Consider the following 27,835-nt stretch of genomic DNA (forward strand, 5'->3'; position numbering starts at 1 on the left):
CTGAAATCGAACCTAATATTCCGAAATAGACACTTTTTAAATGTACTATTAAACATAGAGCGGAAACTAGAAAAAATTCAAACAAAAAAATTACTCAAAGTAATCACACCTACGAGTGTTGTTTTTGTTTTCACATAGTTTTTCTACTAATACATTCTCACCACTTAGGTTTCCGACAACTGAGTTAGGTATTTGACAGGAGAGTTTCCGTTCCGCTCTATGATATTAACTTCTAAAATAAAAATTAGTTATTTTAATTTTAGAGCATATTTCAGATCATTTTAGGTACCCACTTTACATTTTGGACTCCATTAATCTTGTTCTTCATCATGACCAAAAAATTTTTTTAAGGGAACAGATTTTACAGGATGCTTAGACATCTACAACTTGACATTGATTCAAATAAAAGATAATTTCTTTAGTTTTAAAAACTTTATTTTTTTAGAAAGCAATAATTGACTTTCTGCTTGTATATACATGATAAAACTGAAATGTTTTCATATTTTGTATTTCATGTTATTGTAACCGATATGCATTGTGAGTATCGATATTTTTTGTGTATTACAATAAGTTGTTTTCATACGATACTGCAGAGTAGTAATATCGTTTGAAAGCATCTTTAATGTTTATATATGTAAGTATATATCAATAATAAGAACATACATAAATGGCAATTTTTTTAAAAAAAAAAACAACTTAATAAATTATTTACAAACAAAATAATAATAATAGAACATCACAAAACTAATATAGTGTATGTAGTACAGTAAGTCAATCAAATATAAAATTAAATTTGTTAATTATATGTATTCATGTATATATAAACCCCAAAAGTAAAATATAATTTATATATATAAAAAAAAAACATTAAAAAACATATATGGCATAAAACTGCTTCAAATCAATTTATACCATTTTCATATTAAATTAAAAAAATATTTCATTAAAATTTTACATTTTTTTTGTTGTCAATAACTAAGAAAAATTTTAAACTTAAAATGAACTATTATTTAAGAGTTTTGAAAATGGTTTAAAAGCAAAAACCTACAGATTAAAATATTATTACATATTTATGTATGTACCTATATTTATAGGAATCTATAAAATTAAAAACAAATACATATATTGTAATATAAATTATATAGTATATATAAAAATTAAATAAGAGGACTATTTACATTTAAAAGTACAAAAAATACTTTACAATCTAAACAAAAGCACAAATAAATAAATAATAAAACTTATCGTTGATGATTGCCATTTAGAGATATTTGTAGGGATGCTGGTTAATCAATTCAACCGGCGTTATTTGTATGGAAGCATTGTTAACGTGACCATTGCCGTTTAAGTACAAATTATTATTTTTGTTCAAGTGCTGTAATTGCTCTTCAATTAGTGCATTTTCTGCTTCTGTATGCTTGTCTAGCTTGCAAGAGGTTGGCGTCACCGGGGATAAAGGTGTTGGTGATTGAGGTTTAAGTGGTTGTGTCGTCGATGAAGTTGAAGATGTTAAAGCATCGTTCGAATTACTACGACTTTGTGGTGGTTGTGGGGATCTAACACGGGGATAATCATCACTTGCGGGAGAAGCATAACCATGAGTTATCATCATATGTCCCAAATTAACTTCAACGCCTAGAAATATTTTTTTTATGATTTTAATAAAAATGTTCTTATTATTGTATTTCTGAAATTTCTAATTATATTTCAGAAAATTCCAATTGAAGTTCAGAAATTTCCAATTATATTTTAGAATTTTCCATTTATATTTCAGAAATTTCCATTTATATTTCAATATTTTCTAATTTTATTTCAGAAATTTTCAATTTTATTTCAGAATTTTTCAATTGTATTTCAGAAATTTCCATTTGCATTTCAAAAATTTCTGAAAGATGTCTCTGATTTGTAATTTTTCATTTTGGCGGACTGACATGATTAAATTTATATTTATACTTTAATTTTACACTCAATTACCTTCTTGTATTTCATAAATTTCCACACCCGGTATGGGAGAACCTTCACGGGCTGCAGCATTACCCGTAGCAGCTTTGACGCGATCTTTGTAGGTAACAACACGCGCAATTAATTTCTTCCAACGGGCCACTATAAAAGTTTAATTAGACATTTTATTAATCAACGCTTCAAAAGGAATTTTGTTAATGTTCAATATTTATTTGTATGTACCTTGAGTATATTCTTCAAATGCTTCAATCGATTGTTGATCCCAAGTGTCAGCATCATTTTGTAATGTAGATTTAACATTAGCCAAAAAACATTCAACCGCTTGGAATCTGTAAAATTTAAAGTAAACGAAATATTTATATTTGCGAAGCTATAAAGTATATTCTGGATCCCTTTGTGAAGGAATGTAACAATGTCCATGTGAAAGTATCTGAAGTCAATTTGTTGAACAACATCAAAACTCGCCCAATAATACTGTCAGTGGATGGTTAGTTTTAGTTTTGTTTAAAATGTTACACAACTCACCTTAAAGTTAGAAAATCGGTACGTAATTCAAAAATTTCATGAGGTAGCACATATTCACTATCACCATAGTCGACAAAGTATAAATCCAATACAACTTCTTTTGGATTGTATTGATTGGGTAAAATGCCCACAACTTCAGCTCTATACCATTTATTGTCATGTTTAAAAACAGTTGCAACTATTTGACCCAAATAGGGTTCGTGTATCTGGTGCATGGCGCGATTATCCGCCACACTATAATAGTCTGTCATATTTGCCACCAAATCATCTAGTTTCTTAGTTTGAGGACCAATCAATTGAACCCAAAATTTAGCTGGTGATGCAATGGCAGAAACATAAACTTCCATGGGTTTTTCATCGTTCTTGGCAGCCAAAAGTTTCTCACGTGGTGGCAAATGTGAGCTAAGTGATGTTTGCGATGAATACATACTAGAGTTAACACTGTTTGTAGGCGAGCGACGCGGCTCACGTTTTTGTTCCGTCTCTTCGACGGCTTTTCTGAGCATCTCATCTTCTTCGATTTTATCCTCTATGAGTTTACGAGCAATATTAACTTGTTGGCGATTGCCGGTGATAGTGATACGTCTGGTATTGGCACTACGTACTCCAGAATCGATGGAAACTTTTGCCAAGGAAATGCGACAGATTTCTTGCATTGCCTCACCACAGCGACCCATTATCTTGCCGCACACACTCTGGGGCACATATATTTCTTCTTTAACAATGGGCGCTCGTTCAATTTCTTTTAGAAGCAATGAACGTGCTTCTTTAACATTGTCGGGATAACCGGTTATTTCACAAATTTTATTTGAATCATCTTTATCTCTGAAAAAATAAATTAAAATTTTAATAATTTGTCTATAGAAATAAAGTAAATATTAAATTTATTTCTATTTATATAACCTACCGAAAATGTATTTTAGTTAACGTTTTATCTTCTATAGACTTCAGATTAGCACCCTGTCTGCCCGCCAACAAAGGAACATGTTCATTTCCTATTTTCAATTCAATTTTAACTTCTTTTGGTGCCTGTTTCACTTGCTTTTGTGGTGAGCCAACCTGTTTAACTTTTGCTGCTGGTTTGTCATTTTGCTGCTGTTGCTCTTCATCGTCATCACGAGTCTTAAAGTAGGCATATAACATTGCTCCGCCAAGGGTACATAATCCAAAGCCCAATATTAGCTTATATGTGGGTGTTTGTGAGAGAGCTGTGCTGCGAAACATTTTGAAAGATTTTGATTTTTATTTTCACGCTTAGGTAATAGTCTGAAAATAGATGAAATTAAAGAAAAAAATATTAAAACAAAATCAAATAAGTTTAACTAGCAAATAATATATAAAGTGCATGTATGTTCATTCTACAATAAATAGTATTCATTCAGTCATTTATGTCATAACTTTTATAAAGAATAAATTTAAATTAAACAATCACTATAGGTACAATATTATAAGTCGAAGCACGTGATGGTGACGAAATTCAATGGCATCATTTCTCTACACACTGTGAAATGTTTTAGAATTCAAGTGATTGGAAAACAAATAATACGTTGCTAAATTAGTAAGCTTCACACAGTGATGTTATTTGAAATATTTGTTGTGCAAATTTGTTGCATTTTTATTTCTATTGCTAGGGAAGGAATACTAAGTCTAAGGAATAATAATACTAAGGAATACTAATTCAGTTGTTCTCTTTACTGAAATTCATATAGGATAGATTATGAAGTCATGACACCCTTAGGTCCATTATAATTATGGATCATTAACCCAACCATTTAGTCACACGAACGTATGCATTTATTCTTCTGATGTCCATCCTTAAAAGGTTTATCAGGTCGTGCAAAATGAGGCAGCCTAATATCTCGAATCTCATATCAGATAGGGCCGGACAGCGACAGAGATGGTGTTCAACCGTCTCCTCTTCCTCGTTATGACTGAAAGGAGTTCTTTCACACATGCTCTACAACCTATACATTGCAAAGCATCCTGCACCCCAGATGCATCTTCTCAACATTGACGACATAAGTGACAAATATCTCAATATTTGGCCACAATATCTAACTTTTTTCAGGAACGTAATTTAAGGTTATCTGCTCCAAAATCCTCGGTGTACCTTTTCACCTCTTGGACCAAGGATGTAAGGACGGCGGTCAAAATCGGAGACGAAGATCGTATTATTCCCACGGGTCAACACCCAAAAATCTTAGGGGTAATCTTCCACATCTCCTTCGCTTCTCATCGCACGCAACCAAAAGGTCAGAAATATAAACATAGTCCTTAAAGCTCTTCCCTGCACGTCTTAGAGCATCGATAAAGAGACGATTTCAGGGAAATACAAGGCAATTGCTCGCTTTCTTCATTCCTCAGCGACACACAATGGCAAGATTTACAAACGTCCCAAAAAAAGCACTCCGAATCGCAACCGGATGTGTCGAGATGAGGTAGTGAATCATATTCAAGAGGAAACATTATGTGTTGTTGACTAGGCACTCCAACCATTAGATTGTTATGTAGGGTCTCCTTCCCCGACACATCCGGTTTAATATCCAACACTTACGCAACGACTTCTAAGACGTCATCCCATCAGACGTCGACCGATTGTCTATTACAAATACTCAGAATATGTTGCATCAAATGACTGTCTCCGAACCCATTAATGGCTCCAAAAGTAAAAGAGTCCTGAATTATAGTGAACGACATCTAAGACGTCATTCCATCAGATGTATATTGCTACTGCTCAGAAAATGTTGCATCAAATGGTGTCTCCGAATCCATTAATGGCTCCAGATGTAACAGAGTACACTAGATCTACCCTAGCACAATTAAGAGCCGCCACTTTAAACTGTTATCCTACAATAATGTTCTTGCCCTCCTACAAATAGTCTCTGTGAACTATATTTACCCAATTCACAATTGGTGTCGTAGCGTTGTATCGTTGTATGTCGAATTTTTTTATTAATGTTTTGTTTTTGTCTGTGCATAATCATAGAATCTATCAAAAATAATACGCACGCGCCATGGTTGCAATACCCCGACAAATCGGTAAATTTTCAAGTGTGAAATGTCTCGCCATCTCTTTAAGAGATGCCCGACATTCTAGTAGCAAGTTGAATGTTGTATAAACACCCCTAATAGATCCGAATACCTTCACCAATTTTTTAACCACCAGTGAAGATCTTAAATGGGCTCTCGTGATGGTAATGTCCCATATTATTCTGTTTATTCGCGATCAACACGGAAACTTTTTTATTGAAAAAAGCTTTGGGAGCGCAGTAATCAAAATTGTCCGGTAGTTCATTACTTATTTTTATGTTATGGCTCGAATGTATTTCGACATAGCAATTGAAAACTCGGTTTTCCAGATAACCGAGTCAACGCATTCATTTAATGTTTGAAAGATAAGCAAAAACCCTCAACTACCTCCATTTATTACCCAAAATTAATACTCAAAAATTAACTTTGAGAACCCCCCCCCAGATAACTCAAATATCTGAATTGTCTCTGTTAAAAGAGTCATCCAAATCGGTCCATAAATGTAAAAAAAAAATATTTTTTAATTATTTTGCCTCTAATAAAGTGTAAGGTTGTGACTACAAAAACTGATAATATGCTCACTTTCATTCGGAGCACACGACTATCACGCAGATCGCAGCCATTTGCTATAAATTTGGGAAAATTCTTTTATTGGTTGAAATCTACTACCTGCCAACGTTTTCCCGGCGGAATATAATATTTATCAATTCAAGTCTAACGTCAACAAACAATACTCCCTCTTTCCTCCTTCCCATAACTTTATTTCCTAACATCAATACAATGCACTGCACATATAGGGGTATTCCCTGAGTGTTGGTTGTATAAAAACCCCAGTTTAAATAACAAGTAAAAAACTAACCCCCAGGAGTTATACTTGTAGCTGTCAACAAATTATTTTGTCACATTGAGTTAGTTTTTTCCCTGTAGCAATTTCAATTCAAATCTTTGTAATTGTATAATATATGTATTATCGCCATATAATTGTCATTCATTTTAAAACGCAGTGCCTAATTCATATTTAATGAAACGTGTTTTTTATTTGTTCTCTTTTTAAGATCATAAATCATCTGTGTGCCTGCACTTGAAAATAGTGCCAAAAATAATTAAATATTTTGTAACAAGTTGCAGAAATCAAACAAACAAACACATTTTGTATAAAATAATAAGAGATTTTTAAAAACCAAATTACATCTAATATGCACAGAAATCGAATTTTGTGTATTTGTGCGAAGAAAAATAAGACGAATAGAAGTTGAAATAAAAAATGTATATACAAATTTTATATAGCGATGATGCCATCACTTCGAACTACAATATTTGTATGAAACAGCAATAAAAGGTAAGCAATCATAAATAATTTATTATAACTTTAAGAAAATTGTCTAACTGCGAGGTCTAATCGCTAAGTTTTGAGAAACTGATGTGGTTTAAAAAAATACTTATACATAGTTAGTTTGCGAGATATTTCGAAAACTAAATGTGAATCCAGGGATTTTATGTCAACTCGACATAGAAATTTTTTCTCCAATTTCAACTTCAATTTTCACAACATTATACAAAAACCAGTAAATGTAGTCGATCAAGCCCTACCATATAATACTCTACATTGAGTAAATGAGAAAAAACATTTTTTTTTTTTTTTTTAAATTTCAATAATATTTTTTGTAGATGATGTTGGGAAGTGGGCCTTATATGGGAGCTAAAATTAATTTTTAAACCGATCGCCATGAAATTAGGTCTCGTGATTTATTTCTATATGAAACTTGTTTCTGTTAAATTACATTTGGATACCAAAATTTTTATGAAATTTATGCTAGTTAAAGTTATTTTCGAAATTGAGCCGAAATTATGGACCGATGAAATTTGGTCACGGATTTCCTTTTATACAAAATTTTCTGTTGAATTTTATTTAAGACATTTATTCTCGTTAAAGTTACTTTCAGAAGTGGGCCTTATATGGAAGCTAAGAACAATTATAATTGCTCTATAATTATAGACAGATCATCATGAAATTATAATAAGTTACGCGATCTTTTTCTATATGAAACTTTTTTCTTTTAAATTTTATTTGGATACCACATTTTTATGAGATTTATGCTTGTTAAAGTGATTTTCAGAATTGGGCCTTGAATGGCTATGACGAATCATAGACCGATCGTCATGAAATTAGGTCACGTGATATCATACTGTATGGAACTTTATGTTGAATTGATCGATCCTCACAAAATTTGTAGTTGTGATTTCTTTTTAAATAAAACCTATAGTGATTCTAAGTCGATCGGTATACTTTAAGGTGGGTATTAAATTTTTTAGCACATCAGCAATAAGTCCGTGACTTTTCGAATGAAACACAAGTTTTTGAGCTCATCCTTGAGCTCTACACATTTTGTCCAACATTTCTGCAACTTATTTATCTCCTTCCAAAAAATAAGATTTGTCGAGATTATCAAAATAGATTTTTTGTGAGATAATTTCATCGTTGGAGTCAAATTTCTTTATTCCGAGCCATTTCTTCAGGTTTGGAAACAAGAAATAGTCACTCGGAGCTAAATCCGGAGAATAAGACAGATGAGGGAGCAATTCGTGCATAATTCATGGATTTTTTGTCACGGAAACTGCACATGTGAGTACCGTTGCATTGTCCTGGTGAAAAAGAAATTTTTCTTGGCCAAATGCGGTAATTATACCCTTCACCTTCGTGAGAAGGGTATATATAAGTTTGTCATTCTGTTTGTAATTTCAACAATATAATTATCCGACCATATAAAGTATATATATTCTGGATCCTTATAGATAGCGGAGTCGATTAAGCAATGTCCGTCTGTCTGTTGAAATCAATTTTCTGAAGACCCCAGATATCTTTGGGGACCTACAATGGGTCAAAATCCAAAAAAATAAAAAAAAAAATTTAAAAAAAGTTGTCCCACGATTGCAACTCGACACACGTCTTGCGTAAAGCTTTCTCATACCCAAGTGATCATTCAAAATTTAAACTACTGAGCCATGTAAGATGCCTATGGCTTCCACAATCTCTCGCTCTTTCAATCTTTGATTAGCGAACAGCATATCGTTTCAATTGTTTCGGGTGTAGATACCTTTTCCGTGCTTGTACGGCCACAACGAAATTCAGTAAACCGCTTTTTTACCATTGAAATTTATGGTGCAGAGTTCCCATTGTATTTATCAAGTTTAGGCTAGGTTTAAGTAATGGTTTTTTCCGCAAAAACGATTTTTTTTAAAACACACAAACAAACACAAACTGCGAAGCGTTTTGCTTGTCTGCAGATACACCCAGAGTCTCTGGCGGGAATCGAACCCGCAACCCTCAGATTAATAGTTCAGCACTGAGAAATTGACTTTTTTTCGTTTTCTCCTCAAGTCAAACTTGTTGAGAGGAGGGGAGTCAACTAGCAGATGCCTCTTGATAATGTTGCCCTTTCAGTTAAGAGGCGGAAAATTCAAAAAGTCGCGTACTTATTGACCTACTATGGTGATTAATGAATATTACAAATAGATATCACTTTGTAACTATACTTAACAAATCCCAAAACTTTTAATAAAACCCACCTGCATCTAATTAAGTACATTGCTTTAATATTTTAGCTTAAACCCTCCATGAATTGCGTGTTACTGATAAGTTAAATATTGTATGTCTATTAAACCTATCAATAAATAATTTTATTCAATATGAAGTATGTATTTCCCAGAAGGCCCTCCTAGTTTATTATCATTGAAATTGAACTTGAAACTTGTAGCAAAATAAAAATACTAATTTCTAGATGACTAGGTGGTACTTCATTTTCTTTAAAAAATTCTTGTTACCAAAAAAAAATATGTATATAGATTTATTTTTGTTAAAATTCCAATTGATGAAGGTCATGAACAATATTATTAAGTGGAATAGTATTTATTGGCTTGTGTGTTGAGGGAAAAGTAAAAATAAAATGTATACATTTTAAAAAAAGATTAAAAAATACATTTAGTTTCGTTCATTAACTAAGCAAATACTAAATTTATATTTATTTGTTTGTATAATGATGATAAAGTTGAAGGTCTTACACAAATATTCAAGAATTCTCTCTATACAATACATATGAATTTAATTTTTTTTTTTTTTTAAAGAAAAACATAAACTTGGATAATTTTAATTAAACAAACGGAACTTTTAATAAATTTGCATCAGTTTTATTAAGACAAGCTGAACTGCCGCAAACATATATTCAGGGATTTTCCCCCTTTTCACTTTCAACATTTTCAAATATTTTGGTATAAGAAATTACATCAAACTACAACAAATTTTAAAAATTCTGATCAAATATTTTAAACTTTTAACATATCAATTATTAATCTTTTAAAAAACTTAGTTAATGAATTATTAAGTATGTATTTTGTCGTGCTTTTTTTGTAATTATTTGCTTTAAGATAATTTGTTTTTAACTTCAATAATTTATTTTTAATACTAATAATTTTACAGTCCAAATTGTTTGCAAGTTTTAAGTAGACTGCAAATTGCTTTAAAATTATTTATAAAGTTTTAATAACCATATTTATAGTTATTAATACTATCGAAATGAAATGTGATAGTTGTGTGTGGTTTTGTCTAGCTTTCTCAAATTTACACTGAAATGTTTAGAATGTGTATTTGCGGTTAATCACATTATCTTTTGAAATATATGCAAATATTTTCCAAAGTATTCATTGATTAAAACTATAATATCAAACATGTGTATTTATATAAATTAAGTCATTTCATAACATTAATAAGTAATGATACTACATATCAATATTTTACCGAAGTGTTAGACATTTTATTACATTAAAGAACAGAGTACTATATTAAATTTCTATGCATAGTTTAATTAGTATCTCAACGAAAAAAACGTATATGTATATCACCTTTTTAAAACATCAGGGTCAAGTTTTATGTTGCTGAAGCTTGGTCTACTGTTGAGGATCATTACAGTACAAAAAAAGAGCAAAATTATCCAAAATGTTCTTCATTTGCAATTGCGGCTTATTATTTTCATAATTGTCACACTATTTAGACGATAATAGGGCAAGCTCGCTTATAATGTATTAATGGTACTGCTTACCGTTGCGATACTTTGATAAACAACAAATTTCCGGAATGCTGACTACCGATGTCACTGATCTGTAAACAAATATCTTCACAATATTATAGATACTACACTATTGTAATATTCAACAGAAAATACTGGGATAATAAGCAACGATTTCGCAAGATAGTCCTAGGATAATCACTTGAATGTATATTGCAGACAATTTTCAAACACTTACTACATATAAATAAAACCGCCTGTGCTATTCCGAGGTCGATGGCAATTCGAATTTATTTATAATAGGGCACAGTATCAAATACTAGGAGTACAGATGTTGTCAAGATGAGAGAGAGAGGTGTCTCACCTATTCTGTTAATGTCCGGGCCAGACCGCTATGAGAGCTTCGTATTTGTCGCACCATAATCTCATTAATTATGGAAACAAAGCGTGTCGATTAAGGTAACTGCTGTTTATCCTGTGTATATCACAATTTAAATGGAATGGGTGCTGCTTGAAGGTTGGCTAAATACGGAACCTAAACTACATATGCATCTCCGGGCCTAATAAAATGGAAAATGAACAGTACATGTACGATTTCCCAGAACATTCCAGACTTATGAGTAATGAATCGACTGCTCCAAGGTTATGTTATAAAGACTGCCAGTTACACCAGCTCACTCGAGTCTTTGATTGGTCCCTTTGGATACCCTAAAAAGACTTGTTTCGGCCCCTCAAATCCGGCCATTCGCATGTCGGTGTGTGATTCGGTGTCGAACCAACCCGATGCACGAATCCATCTTCCCTCGTAGATCCGCAAGGTCAAGCAGCAAAGAACTACCCCATTGTCTATATCTGAGTTTCCGATAAAGCAGGACAAAGACGAAGAAGGTGTTCGACAGTTTCCTCCTCGTCTTCATCATGACAAGTTCTACAGAAAGTTTAATCACTTTGACCTATTTTAGTCTTATACGGGCCCTTTAATATTCGATATAGACCAGGTAGTCAAAGTAGACCATTTGGTCTGAATAGACTCATAAAGTTTGCGCTGTATAGGTGCCTTACAGCATGAAAGCGAAACACAAAATCATTGATCTCGTCGTCTTGCAAGTGTGAGCCTGCTTTGGTCAGTCCACCCGCGGTAATATAACCAGGGCACATCAGAGTGACCCGATAGCCAGAATTAATGTATGGACATCTCGTTATTCATGTACCAATGTCGTGTAAACACCAGAGAGAGAAATTTAATTGCTGGTTTAATGTCGGTATAAATTCGGATATTCTCACCGAATAACCTGTAGTACCTCAACCAGCGCTCTTTTGATGGCCGAAAGCTCAGTCTGGATTGCACTACTCTGGATTGCTACTATTTATTATCCTATTTGCTTTATAACAAAATTGCATTTAATATCTGTTACGAGCTCTACAAAGCTTTGCAAACTAGAGATGGCAAAATTTGACACCCTGTATCTCAGCTATGCAATCGGACCAATTGTTTAGAAGAGACAGATTTATTACCACTTTTTTCGGTCGATCCCACTGTGCCGCATTTGAACAGAATTATCAAAGTTTTTGGGACCAGCATATACTAGGAGACTAATGTCTGATTCATCCTTCCTGATTCCACAGAGCTTGGTGTATCTTTGGGATATGATTGTTAATAAACGAAGCTTCTAATAGAGGATTCGAGAAGATAAACGCTTCAACTTTTGGTCGGCTAACGTCTTATTATGCGAAATTAAATGCAATGGATGCAATCCGAGGAGATGAATTCGTTGCTCTATTAGTTTGGGCTAGCTACTTAATACAATCCCACGATATAAATGCTTCGGCTCTCGGTCGGCTAACGACTAATTAGGGGTAAATATAGCTTATTTTTGCGATCCGAGGAGATAAATTCTTCGACTCTCTATCGCCTAACTACAAGTTATTGGCTGCGACTAGCTTCGTTAGCCAGTCGCAATCTGAAGAGATAAATGCTTTGGCTCTCGGTCGGCTAATGACTATTTATGGGTAAATATAGCTTATAGAAGCGATCCGAGGAGATAAATTCTTCGGCTTTCGGTTCGACAAGATAAATGCTTCGGCTCTAGGAACTAAGAACTAATTATGGGTAAATATAGATTATGGATGCGATGCGATAAACATTTCGGCTGTTGGTCGGCTAACTACAACTTATTGGCTGTGACTAGCTAATGAGTATAATCCGACGAGATAAATGCTTAGTCCCGGTTCACACTGTGAAACATTTTTAAATTGCATTCATATAAACACAGTGAAGTTTTTGCTTTTCAGTTTTTGACATTTCTGTACAGAAGGAATAAGAACGAATAAATGTGGATGTCATACTCAACAAAAACTTCATGTGCATGAAACAGAGTACCCTTTTCCATTCCTCTTTCCACTTTCATCAACAAACTCAAATGTTTTGCAGCAAATGTTTCATAGTATGGATGGGGACTTATTATTAATTATGGGTAAATATAGCTTATGGGTTGACTAAATGCACATTACAAGTGTAATAGGAATCTACCTATAAATACACGCAATTGCATTACAATCAATAAATAACAAATATTTATTTATTCTCCCATAATGAAAAAATTACAAAACTAGGCCACTTCAAGCGCATATTAAAATGAAATTTGAGTTGAAATCAAGCTGAAGAATCGATACTTCACTCACAAGTTTTATTAGTCCCGCGAGAAGTCGTAAATTCGAATAGACTTAGAGATTAGACACACAAGTGTAATAGGGCAACAAATACACGCAATTGCACTACAATCAATAAATAACAAATATTTATTTTAATTTTCCTCCATAATGAAAATTAAACCACTTCAAGCGTATATTTAAATGAAACTCGTGTCAAAATCAAGTTGAAGTAGATGACCCGATACGTTTTCCACAAGTTTTATTCCCGCGAGAAGTCGTAAATTCGAATAGACTGTAAAATTTAGTGTAATTTACAATTTTTTATTATTATTTACATATCGCTCATTTGCTGCAACAACGTCATAACTCAAAATCCGGGTTTTTTGAACTGAGTAATACAATAATTATGCGCCGTTCTTTAGTCTTTCATATAGTTTTATCAGTTTTAAAAAAGTGAATTATTTTTTGTATGAGAGTGTTTTTGTTGTTGTAAACGTCAAAATTAAAATTCATGTTTTCTCGTATATTTGACAAGTAAAAATCTGGGTTAAATAAAGATTAGAAAGATATTAGTATATACTATTTAAATCAGATTTTATTTCAGAAATCGCATGATTTGTTGAAAATTTATTTAAGAAATAGTAAAATGTCATAAAACATTCAAAATCGTTTTTCTCGAAACGACTTTTTTTGAATTATGACGTTGTTGCAGCAAACGAGCGATATATTATCTAGAATACAAATCTTAAATGTCATTAATTTAATTAAGTCTCTTACCAATAAATATTTAACTAATCCAAAATTTTCAGAGCGTTTTTTGTTAATTGTTATATTTTCAAAGTGCGTGCACACATTTCGCGTTAATTTAGTGCATTAATTTTTCACTTTTCATTTAAACCACAACACCAGGCACTGTTTTGCAAATAAGAAAATTGCACAAAAAAAAAGAAGAAAACAAAAAAGGCATGTTTTTTATGTAAATTAAAAATAGCAGTAGACTGTTTGGTTTCAACAATAGAAAAAAAACCATTTAAGCATGACGCGGAAACATTAATAAACGAACAAAATACACAAATTTTCTAACACAACTTGAAAGGAAAAACAGCTAATCAACATTGAAGAATTACATATGGTACTAAATACGATTAAACGCACACGTAAAGCGAAAAAAATAAATAAAATAACGATAAATAAATAAAATTACTTGGGGTTTATAAGCCGACCTTGATAATGAAATAATAAAAAAAATGCCTTTTTTGTGGAAAAAAAAACACACCACCACACAATTAAACAATTTCGTAAATAATTTAGAATTAAATCACTCAAAAGTGATTTACTTAATTTATTTGTATTTTGGTTTCTTTGCGGATTTTCCCGAAACGCGTTATAGCTTTTTAAAGAAAATTATATAAAAAGTAAAACTGTTTCTGTACGATCAATGACAAATAAAACTTTTGATTACGTATACTCCTTAGTAGAGAGGAGCTAAAATTTTCGAATACTAGAATAAAAATACACTTTCAATATTTTTTTTTTGTTCAAATTTTTTTCTTTTTTTTTTGGGATTCTTTGAGTAATTATTTTCATACAATTTTGTTTATATCATCAATCACATAAATTTTAATAAAATTTGGTTTCAATTGATTGAATTTTTAATTATGTATAATTTTTCCCGTTTATTTTGCCATGTATTGTTTTCGAGTCTACAATTAAATATTAACTAAACTGTCTTTGCTGTTCTCTAAACCAAACTAACAAGTGTGTCTGTTGCATGTTAGGGTTTTCATATGCGGGAATTTTTAAATATTTTAGCGACTTTATTTTTAATTTCCAAGTTTTTTAATTCGATATCTGTTCCTAAGGGATCTTTCTTTAGCCGCTTCCTATCTTTAAATTGAAATAGAACAAAGTGTGTGTGAGATATCAACGACATTTTTTAATCGTTTGAAAGGCTTCGAGCAAATGTCCGCCGAGGCTTCACAGGATGGCGCGCATCCAAAATGTCTAGTTTTCCATGAGTCTGGCGCATAAATCAATTGAATTTGATCCATGGCATGGGTTATGTAGACTTTGAGGTGTAGGTTTTGAGGTTTATGAGTAATTCGCATAGACCTGCGTCTTAATAAAACCCGACAACAAGAAGTGTAACGGGGTCAAATCGCATGATCTCTGTTGCCAGTTCACATCACCTCCACGTGATAAGACCATGCCCCCAAATCGCTCGTGCAGAATGTCTAATGTGGTATGGCATGCCACATGCGTTGTCCTGTTGAAACCACATATCGTTGGTTTAAATATCATCCAATTCAGGCCTAAAGAAGTTGGTAATAATCGATCTATATCGCTCACAGTTAACGGTGATTGCCTGGCCAATGTTGTTCTCAAAGAAATAATGACCGATGAAGACGCCAGCCCACACTAAGTGACTTTTCGGAATGCATTGGACGATCTTGGATCTCATGTGTATTGGTATCGTCGCAAATTCAACAATATTGCATTCTTCAAGATGTTTTTTTGATTAAAAGGGCGCGGAACTTTGACTGAACAGAACACCCATAATTTATAAAACAATTTTATCACGTGTTGTTGAACAATATATCTGTACATGGTGATTTGGTAAAACGGAATGTTTAAGAGAAAATTTATTTTGATTTTGAAAATGGAATTCAGAATTAAGAATTAATTCTTTCGAACTGAAACACAACTGCACAGAAAAAAAATCATAATTGGAATGAATTTTGTAATAAATATTATTAATCGAACTTGACTTTTTTTCCCAAACTTATTTCATTCAAAATAAGAACATGTTCATAAATATTTTAAAATTTTACATGACGGAAATTTTTGCTTTTTTTACTTAATTTTTTTAATAAATTGCATTATAATTGTATTATATAATGAATTAGTGCAAGAATATTTGCATAATAGCCATATATTGGCCAATATTTTAAGATAAAAAGGAGAATATCTGAAACTTAAAAATTATCATTAAACATAATAAAACATTCATAAATATAAAAGCATTTCATCCTCTTAAATCAATTTAATCATTTTCGCGCTTTTTATATCATTTTGTAGCTGAAAATCATAAAAAAACTAAAAATTTTCCATGAAAAATTTCAAACATTTTTGAACAACATAAAAATAAAAATGAAATTGAAATTATATTTTTCAAGCCTTCTAGATTTTATTTCATAACATAAAATATTAAAAAAATCATACTATTTAAGAAATTATTTATAAATGTTATGAATTGAAATCAATGAATTCGAATCATAATATATATGTTGAAACTTTTTTCTGTGTGGTATTCAAAATCAAAACTCATTTCATCATTTGTTTAAGCAAGCGTTCAAATACTTCAGAGTCAGAATTTAGCCCCTTAGTATGTCGTAATTGGACACATTTGGGAAATACATTCATCACTTAAGAAAGCCCGGCTAGGTCAAATTAATTACACCTTCTTTTTGTATAAATAAAGTAAACTTTTACCCACATTGGCAGGTCGACTGACACATTCAAGTATTTCTGTTCAACCTAAATTGATATTTAAGACTCAGGAAGAGTTTGAAGTTTTCGTTAATGTATATTCCGAAATATCCTACGATAACGAGAGATGAGAGGTCAACACCATGTATGGTCGCCAGTTGTTTGCGGAGTTTAAGAATACAAATTCCAAACTCAATAGGTAGAAACATGGAGTTCCACAAGATGGAGTTATCTATAGTAATGTTATTTTGACAAAACTATTTCAAATAGATAACATTTAAAGCGATATCTAATTGATTTATAACCCCTTGGACGCATATCGGAAGAGATCATGGTTCGATTCTTACCCCTTCGAGGCATCTCAGAAGAGATTTTTGAGAGTATGTGATTAAGGTAAACGATTAACTTCACCACACAATACATGTCCAGTTTTTGGTGAATGCACCCATAACACGACAGACTCTTCAACTGCGCGGCAAGTCAAACCAACCTAGTTCCAATTGCCTTTTGGACGCAACCAACGGAAGTGGCCCGATTTCTGTAATTGGATTTAGATGAACTGAATGAGCAATCAATCAATTTCAGTTAATGGATCAGACTTTTTCTTTACATTATTTTAATTAGATGAAATGCCAAAAATATGTGATATATTGGACAGAATTTTACTAATAAAAATCTGCAAAATGGATAACTGGTTTAAAAAATTTATTCGTGCAATTGTAATGTACTAAAGGCTAATGTAATGTACTAAATTACAGCAATGTTTGCGGGAATATTGAAAGTTTGAAACAGTCAAATGGAACTCTAATTACTTAATTCGTACATAATTTTGTTTTATTCTATTCGGACAGTTTAAGGAGAAATAGCGCTAATAGTTAATCGATATGTGGGCCGAAACAAACCTTATCAACAGAGCGTATTTGTGCCTAATCGTGTTTTCAACAGACATACGGATGGACATACGGATGGCGACAAATATTTTGATGTGTTACTAACGGAATGACAAAATCAATGTACCCTCAATCTTTTTTTCACCGCGTTTTTTGTACCGCGTTACTTGAAGTTTCTCGAAGTTTGCAATCGATTTTTGTTTTTCACAACCTATTTTTTTATTCATGATTTAACGTTCCAGCTTCCTATATGAAGATATAGGTCGACTGGGAACTAAAATCATCGTGGGATAACCTTAAAGAGAGAATTAATTGAACTGAGAGTTTTCAACAGACTTATGTTTTTTGTCTCTCTTATTCTATGTTTTAGACAGTATTGTGATTCAGATATTATCGAGTATCCAACAAATTATGCAAATACTGGATACTCGATACCCATTATACAACACTTGTTGAATTGTAAGTGTAGAATTCGGCATAGCCGAATATAGCACTCTCACATGATTTTCTTTCATTTTGAAAAATCAGTTTGGCGTTTTTTCTAAAAACACTTTTCCGCACACCCTATTCTCTCGTTATGTTTGTGCTCTGAGAATTTTTCGAAAATTATTTTCTTTATTTTATTTTTTTTTTTGTGTTTTTAACAAACAAGTTAGTCAGTTAGTATGCACATAGTATTTGTTCAAGGTATTAAAATTTTAATATACAGAAAAAGAAAACCGGCTAGTATTTATTTTTTTTTTATTTTATTTTATATATATTTTTGTTTTATTTCTGAAAAACAAAAAAAAAAAAGAGAACGTATTATTGGGTAGATGATAGATTGACAAATTCAACCACATGATTTGAATTTAAGTTCGTTGGATTTAAATAAAAAAGAAAATTTCTTTTACGGTATTTATGTAAAGTCGTAAAGAAAAAGTAGATTGGAAAAGTTGTTTTAAACAATACTAACATCAAATGGAAATTTATATACATATGAACCTACATAAATAAAACAAAGTTCAAGATTTTCGTTTATGATCTTGGAAAGAGTGTAGTATAGATATTTACTTTTTAATGTAAACACCATAATTTGTGAATTTATAGACTGAATATTTAAAGATATTTTTATGACACAGAGAATTTAAAGGAATACTTACATTTATTTATAATATTTTTAATTTACTTTTTGCATTATAGTGTACTGTAAATTGATCAAGCATTAAAATTACACTTTAATATAATACCAGTATGTAGTCGTAAGTCTTCCTTATTAAATATTTAATAGAGATATTTACAAAGAAAATCTCTCATTCATAATAAATAATTTTAACAGAAATATTCCAAATAAGTTACAGAGATCTAAGCAACCAAATGGATCTAAAATCCCGTAAGAAGAAAAAAATGTTAAATGCAGTACTGGAAAAAAATTAAACGTTGACAAGAAAAATATTCATAATTTAATGATCTTAATTCTACTGAAGCCAAATTGATGTAAAAATTTAATTGGATGAATTTCTTTCTAGCCTTGTGTTGCATTATTTATTTAAGGTGAAGTAACATACTGTCTTTGGTGAGGGAAATAAGAAATATTGTAATCCATATTTGGAAATCTTCCAATAAAGAATAATACCAATTCATTTACGAGTTATCAACATATGAGGAACTTTAATATAGCATTTTTGTATATTATCAAATGCTTATCGTTCCTATATTATAATATTTAATAAACAAACCCAAAAACGAAAAAAAAACTAAAAGGAGCGAAAAAGATCGGTTTTTATTTATTTTAAAAACGAAACCGATCGGTCTTCAAATTTTTTGATTATATGGAAACTTTAAGTTTATTGTTATAAATGAGGAAAAATACATTCCTATAAAGTAAAAAAATGTCTATACAGATATTTTTACATGGTTAACAAAAAAAAAAGCGGAAACGATTTTTAATTTTTTCTTCAAATTTTTTGATTATATGGTAACTTTAATTTTATAGTTATAAACGAGGAAAAATACATTCCTAAGATGTACCAAAATTTCTATACAGATATTTTTACATGATTAACATCGACTTCTTCTGAACCCTTATCGTGGTTGGCGTAAACGTTATACGCCTACGGCAGTTTCGTACTAGATTTAAGATAAAATGCAAACTGTTTCTTTAATCTATTACGAAACTGTTGAGACGTATAACGTTTACGCCAACCACGATAATGCTGATTGAAATTGTTTGAGGCAAAATGGTCGATGTTAGAGCTGATGCACAACTGATCGCGTTGAACAGTATTTTTCTTCAAGCATTTAGACCACTAATATGCAATTTCATATTTAATGACCTCTATTTGACCTGTAATGGTTGTGACTAGTAAATATTTAGTGGTTACTTCCATGAAATAAGTTGGTGGTAATAAAACTATTTGAAATTTAGTCTCAAATTTGAATTTAATTTCAAAATACTTCTGTTAATATATACAGTAGCCCAAGAAAGTCTACATACAGAAAAATTATTATGTTACTTTAATTTAAAGCATTTTTTTAGTTTTTTTTTATGAGATATATAATAATAAATGTCTTATGTCGATTTTAGCAAAAAAAAAATTCAAATAACGCCCAAAAGTTCACCGTTATTAGAGTTATTGATTCTGAGTAAAATAACGAAAAATTTATTCTCGGTCACGCCTACTTTTGGGTGGGTGGGACTATTAAGTTTCATAATATTTCGAACATTAAAGCCAAAAAAAACAAAAAAAAATTTCGTTATTTGACTCAGAATCAAAAAATTTAATAACGGTGAAATTTTGGAAGTGATAGGAAATGTTGCTAAACCCGACTTAAGTGATGTTGTTTTAATTTTTTTTAGTGTGAATTTATTTTTTTAACAAATATATTTCACTACTTTTAACTTACAAATACAGCTTTCAACGAAAGAAATTTAATGTATATGACAATTTGGGCTATAACTTTTTGACATCAATATGGCCCTAGCATAGTCCAATAGACGATTGAATGTTAGTTAAAACAAGTAAGAGAGCTATATTCGGCTGTGTCGAATCTTATATACCCTTCACCAAAATATTTTTTTTCAAAAGTAGTTTTTTTTAATTTTTTTGGAAAAAAAATTTTCGAATTTTAAAAAAAATTCTTTTGTTTTTTATTTTGTGAAAATAAAAACTCGGGTTAAAAACTTTTTTTCCGATTTTGGCTCATTCTAGGTCAAACTTACCTACAATACGTCGTGCAAAGGTCAATATTAATGACTTAGTAATCCAGATATAGGTAAAAAATAGGTAAAAAAAAAGTTTACCCACAAAACGCAGTAAAGTTTGGACATAATTTTTTTTATTTTTTTTTTATCCAAAAAGCTAAAATAGTTGTTTTTTATCAATATATCAACCTGGCTCGAATCTATATTTAAAATTTGGGGTAACGGGGAAAAATCCGCTTTTTTACTATAAAAAAATAAAAAAAAGTAATAAAAATTTGAGAAAATTATGACTTTAAAAAATCGATTTTGTGGATGTTTTTATTCCAAAACTAGTTGACCGCCCGCCCTGGCTTCGCTCGGTAGCATTTACTAATATTAGTTCTTCAAGTTTCTCCAACCCACATACACATGCCTGTTCATATTTATTTGCAAATAAAATATCAAAATTTGTACTGCATATTTTAGGGAGCTTTTTTATTAGTTGACTGGACTCCTGAAAATTTCTAATCGAATAAAAAAAAATCAGCCAAATCTCTCCAGTCGTTCTCACGTGATGCCATTACATACATGGACCATTTCATTTTTATATATATAGATGACCCGAAAAAAATGTTATAGTAAATAACACAACATTTGTCATCGCGTGGTGCTAGGGCCAAAATTAGCTTATAGTGCTAATGACCATACTAGTAAAATTTTTAACGCTTTCTAGCTCGAGCATTAATTAATAAAAAAATGTATTTTACCCCTTGAAAGTGTATCACGAAATTTCAGAGCCGGTATTTGTCGATCTATTTAAAGCACCAAAGGGAATAAATAAGATGAACCAGAAACATAAAATTCTGCGAAAGTATTCCTTGATTGGTGTTCCCTGACGGTACGATCGTTTAATTTGTTGAACCTTTAAATTTTCTAAGAGTATTGAGAATGAAAAACATTGTTGCTGAGTCTATAAACAAACTCGAATCCATTATTTAAAATGTATGCAAAAATAATTCTAAATAATCTTTTAATGGGAAATACATATGCTCATATACACATTTCTTTAATTTGTTTACATATCATTAATTTACTCGCTCAAAAAATTAATAAATAACACATATGACTGAATATTTTGCGGCTTATATATACTACTCGTATAAACATATGTTTGTAAAGTAGACTTCATACACTTTTAATTGACTGCTATTTTTTTTATTAGTTTGCAGTTTGTTATGTTTATTATGTCATTTAACTATATTTAGAGAAGTCTTAATAACGAATTCATACATTGTTGTCTCCTTCATTTTTTATCGTTATTTTTTTTTTGTGTTTTTTGTATATCTTATACAAATTATTTAAAAATTCTCAGCTTAAAAAAAGCCAAACAATTAAAATCTCGTTGGCTTAACTGTTACTGGTTGGGTTATTGCTTTTAAGTGCTTTGATAAGTATCTGTAGCTCACATACATTCTGTTTAGCATGTTCAATGATTTTCTATTTCATTTGAATGTAGACTAGTAGGTTGGTTGATTTTTAAATGCTACAACAATTAGCTTTTAGAAAATATAAATACATACAACCATACATACAAATGTACATGTTTTATGTTAATTTAAAGATAATAACATTTTATTTTTTTTAAGTTTGTAGTTGATTTTGAATGAATTTTACTTTCATCAATTACCAGAGAAAAAGAAATTTTACTGCAAATAATCATTATTGAAAATGTGCAAAATAAAACAACTTTCATTTAGTTAAAAACACAAATTTTCTTTGGTATTTTCACATTTTCGCATTGTTTGAGTTGGCGATGGTGTTTTTGTGAATCAAATAATTTATTTTGTGTTGTTTGTACTATTGAAAATATATAATTTTTTGATACACATGTATGTATGTTTATTTTTTTTTTTTTGTGAAAATCAAAGTTGAAAATTGCTTTTTTGTTTTTGGCACAAAATCAACAAAAAACAAATAGTATCTGTGTGACCGAGCAACATATTCTAGATTAAAAACTAAAAATATTTTCGTTCTTTTTTAAGAACTTAAAAAAATATTAATATAAATTATGTTAATGTTTTATTTTTCTAAAAACAAAAATTGAGTTTATTTTAAAAATGAAAAATGTTATTATGTAAAGGTACAATTTTAGAAAATTTTAATATTTTTAATAAAAAATATTTAAACATAAAACTATTTGTTTAAAGTCTGGTTAATTTTTATATATAGCAATTTAATTTTCCCCTAAATATTATAAGAGCTTGGGAAATGTTCATATATAGTCGAATTCGCATAGATTGTTTACATATACATATATCTAAAACAATTTCTTCTAGTTTAAGTTATTTTACACATTTTCAATAATGAAAAGCAAACATTTAATTTTTTAAATCTTTTCCATAAGAAGTAAAAATCTTTTTATGATATTAAATATAAAAGGGATTTTTAAAGTCTGTTCGAAGTGATCAAAGTTCTATTTATACAAATTGTTTTATGTGTTTCGTCTGGGTTTTTATCTTCTTGATAAAATTCTTATTTAATAATTTTTATATTAATATTTTCATTTATAGATTTTGTTTTTTGGTAATTAGTCGAACTTTTTATTTTATATAATTTGAAAGTAAATTTTTTCATTAGGCTTAATTTCATTTTATTACAATTTATTTGTAATAATTCAAAGAATATCACTGAATATTAAAATTTTAGACAATTGGCAAATTGGAATGCATTTTCTACTCTGCCAAGGGCTTCATCAACAATCTTAATTGTCAAGGTCTATTGTAAATATTTATTTCATCTATTTAACTTAGTTACATTATCTGGTTTCAGAAAATGTTAACCTTTTCTGGCCTTTATAATTATACCCTTCACGTTCGTGAGAAGGGTATATATAAGTTTGTCATTCCGTTTGTAATTTCTACATTTTTCATTTCCGACCCTATAAAGTATATATATTCTGGATCCTTATAGATAGCGGAGTCGATTAAGCCATGTCCGTCTGTCTGTCTGTCCGTCTGTCTGTCTGTCTGTTGAAATCAGTTTTCTGAAGACCCCAGATATCTTCGGGATCCAAATCTTCAATAATTCTGTCAGACATGCTTTCGAGAATTTTGCTATTTAAAATCAGCAAAATCGGTCCACAAATGGCTGAGATATGAGGAAAAAACCAAGACAACCTCGATTTTTGACCTATTTTTTTACCTATATCTGGATTACTAAGACATTAATATAGACAATATGGATATCTAATGATAGATATTTCAAAGACATTTGCAACGACGTATATAAGACCATAGTAAGTTGGACCTACAATGGGTCAAAATCGGGAAAAAAATTTTGAACCCGAATTTTTTTTAAAAAAAAAAAAAAAATTTTAAAATTTAGAAAAAAAAAATTTTTTAAAATTTAAAAAAAAAAATTTTAAAATTTAAAAAAAAAAAATTTTAAATTTAAAAAAAAAAATTAAAATAACAATCGAAAAATTTTTTTTTCTAAAAAATTCAAAAAAAACTGGAAAAAAAATTAAATTTTGTTTACCTAAAAATATTTAAAATTTTGAAGTATAATTTGGTGAAGGGTATATAAGATTCGGCACAGCCGAATATAGCACTCTTACTTGTTTTATGTTAATTTATTATTTCCCAGTAAGCACCAAAGCCCCATCAAATTCAAGCACTTGAACATTTTGTTGGAATTTGACTTGAATGCAAATGTAATTATGTTTTAAACTTGAAAAATATTTGAAAAATTAAATATTTTTCAAACAAAGAACATATGGCTTGAATTTATGTTTCCTTTTTACTGGAGAATGCTGTTGAAATAAAGTGTAATACAACTGTAATTCAATTGCTTGACTATAATTAAAGGCTTGAATTACACTTGCATTCAACTTGAATTCCAGTAAAAATGCTTATTGGGTTGAAACTGTAACAAGGTAAAAATATAGCTTTTTTATTAAAAAAGATATTATTTTTGTTTTGTAATCAAATCTAATTCAAAAATATACTATTCATTGAACAACTTTTAAAAGACTATATTTTTGTTCAATTTTTATCATGAAAATGGTACATTTTTGCAAATGAAAAAGCAGTTTTATGGCAAGAGACTTTAAAAATTCCCAAAAATTAATCTACGGCAGAGATGATTCTGAAATCGAAACTTAGTTCTGTTAGCCGCAGGGCAAATGAGGCTGGCCTTGGTTGTTATCGCCCCACGATAAAAAAAACCTCTTATATCTGAAAAAACCATACTGCTTGCAAACAATTTTCCAAAGATAAAGACCAAGATGTTAACTATGTTATCAGATAAGGGAATGTCAAAATATTTTAATAACGATTAGATCTTTAATTGGTTCAATACATCGTCCTTGTGATATTAAGGGATATCAAAAAAAATTATTGAATCACTAAAAGGGCCAGTCCATAAATATACATTATGGGTCAGACAATTTTTGTAAAAATGAAGCCTAAGATGACAAAATAATGTCAATAACATAATCATAGTGAAATAAACATATAGTGGAAACTACAAAAATAAATTACTCCAAATACCCAGCAGTTAAGCAAGTAATCAAAGTATATCTTATAGAAATTAATTGTCACTAATGTCTGACCTTGGCTGATTCTAATTTATATATTTTAAGTCATTTGTAGTGCAGAGAGAAGTCATTAGGTTATTTTATACATCCTATGTAATATATCCTGAAGACAATTGTCTCTTAAGTAAATCTAAGTAATCTAAAGTGTAGTCACTTTAAACGATTATTTCGTAAAGCACTTTTTATGAGTTATTCGTACAGACAGGTTTTATATAAATTGTGTTGGTATAATTCACATACAGTTTATTTTCATTTTGCTTAACTACTGACTTCCACTGGGTTCCTCATATCAATGACTTTTTCATCGGAAACCCATTCCATTTCAAAAATATCGCGATTTTAAAATTGAAAAATATGTTAAAATTGTCTAAAATTATATACACATAATTACCCACAACATTGCAACTACTCAAAGTCCAACATAATTTTTGATTCCATTTTAAAGGCAAAGACATTGTCCTTAAAATGGTTTGAATAAAATTGTTTGCTTCCAAAAGGTTAAAGGTCAATTTTCGAAGTATATAGGTATTTCAATGTAAAAAATATCAAAGATTTAAAAAAAAGGTATTTAAAATTAATAAAGAACACCGTATTAGAACATCTAAAGTTTAGAATATAGTAGAGAGTTTAGATTCTAAACTCTCTACTATATTCGTGCAAAAAATTTCGATGGAGACTCGATTAGTTGAGTTTTTTTATATAAATTCAAATTAAAATTTAAGCAAATAGATAACAGAACACAGTTGAATCAATTTCAATTTATATGGTAAAACATAAATGCTTAAATTTTGATATGAATTTATATTTATTTATTTTTAATTTGATCAGTATTACATCTCTAAAATTTTTTCCGACTTGTGGGGGAGGAATCATACATTTTGTTAAAAACCTTTAATTATATCATTATCCCATTGGTACATACAAGTTAGATATTAATGGAAAAACACTCCCAACTCAATAAATTTAGTGGAAATAATTAGCAAATTAATTGATAAGATATGAACTCATACGTTATGGTATGTGGAGCACTTCAATATTGATAGATATTTAATTATGAATCAAGCTAATAATTAAAATATGAATGTAAATAGAAAATGTGATAAAGTTATCAAGTAGTAGAAACGATAAAGCCATTATATTCGCAAAAAATAACAAAAGAAGTTGTACGGATTCAGAGCACATAGTAAAGGTAGATAAGTAACAAAACCAAAAGATTCACCCTACAGTTAATAAACTACAGGAATATCAGCAGTCAAGCAAAATATAATCATCTTTACGAAAAACAGGATTCATAAAGAATACTTTACATGCTTGTAGATACATTTATATATAGTACTAGTATAGTATATGTATGTATAATGAATTTACATATAATCCCTTCTCATCTTACCAAAAACTTAATTTGGCTTACTACATAGTTAAAAAAGGTATAAATAACTTTAAACTTGTTTTAAAAATCATCTTGTTTTTCCAACAAACAGCTGCCACTACAACTTCTTTTTCAAGTTTAAAAACAAACAACAAATTAACAAAAAGAATTCACACACAATAAAAATAGCAGAACACTACAAGATATTACTAGCTCCCTTCTCCCCAACCATCTTTGAAGATGAAGCTAAAACAACTATAAAGATTATGCCGTCATATTTCAGTAACAAAAACTTACCTATAATTTTCTTTTAGGAGTTTTTCAATTTAATATTTAACACTGTAGTTTTTACTTTGTTTTAGGAAAACACTTAATTGTAGTTATTTATATTAGGAATAGTTTCTTATTTATTTATAATTACACATTTATTTATTTAACACTTAACAATCACACAGAAATAACAGACAGTATGAACAAAAAGGTTAATTTGCAAAAAAGCTTAATAAGAATCTGACAATAAAAGCATGAAGGGCAAAAAATTAAAAAAAAACGTGCAGAAGAGGCTTGCAAAACAAGTGTCAAAGTCATATATTTTATTCTATTTGTTTAGAAAATGAACTGGATAAAGAAATGCCAAAGAATATTTATTGGGGACACTGTATTATCATCATCGAACACAGAGTTGCTTAATTATTTTTTAAATTAGTGTTGTAAAAAGTCGTTAGTTTTAAATGATCGGTAATACTCAATACTTTTCAATCCTGACTTAAAACTTTAACGTGTTTTAAATTAAAAAATAAACAACATACAATTGAAGGAAACAAACAAATCATTTTATTGACATTTTTAATATTAATATATATTATACATTTTTGTATTTTACTAATTCATCTTAACATGATTATTCTGTCAGATTAATAACATAAATATAATTTACATTTATTCATAATATAATTTTTATTTTATTTAAAATTAATATCACAATTTTTATTTTTGCTTTATAATCCTTTGATAAATTTAAATTAGGTACTTTTGAGTATCGAGTACTCCTAAAAAGGCGGTATTGAGTACCTAATAACCAAATACTCAATACTTTTA

General features: G+C 30.0%; 1 protein-coding gene across 5 annotated transcripts; it reads right to left on the bottom strand.

Annotated features, from left to right (window-relative positions):
* Positions 1–413: 413 nt before the first annotated feature.
* papi lies at positions 414–27,189 on the bottom strand. Of its 5 annotated transcripts, none has more exons than XM_065500871.1 (7): positions 14,819–14,837; positions 14,007–14,141; positions 3,395–3,753; positions 2,488–3,312; positions 2,185–2,291; positions 1,975–2,103; positions 414–1,635 (listed from the first exon to the last, which is right to left on the bottom strand). In XM_065500871.1, the coding sequence occupies exons 3-7, from the start codon at positions 3,709–3,711 to the stop codon at positions 1,262–1,264; spliced, it is 1,752 nt and encodes a 583-aa protein (XP_065356943.1). In that variant the 5' UTR covers positions 3,712–3,753; positions 14,007–14,141; positions 14,819–14,837; the 3' UTR covers positions 414–1,261. The 5 variants fall into 5 exon arrangements, with proteins under 5 accessions (XP_065356943.1, XP_065356939.1, XP_065356941.1 ...); XM_065500867.1 differs by lacking the exon at positions 14,819–14,837 and adding an exon at positions 14,434–14,761; XM_065500869.1 differs by lacking the exon at positions 14,819–14,837 and adding an exon at positions 14,692–14,710.
* Positions 27,190–27,835: the final 646 nt, after the last annotated feature.

The sequence above is a fragment of the Calliphora vicina genome, chromosome 2, assembly GCF_958450345.1.
Source record: "Calliphora vicina chromosome 2, idCalVici1.1, whole genome shotgun sequence".
Lineage (NCBI taxonomy): Eukaryota > Metazoa > Arthropoda > Insecta > Diptera > Calliphoridae > Calliphora > Calliphora vicina.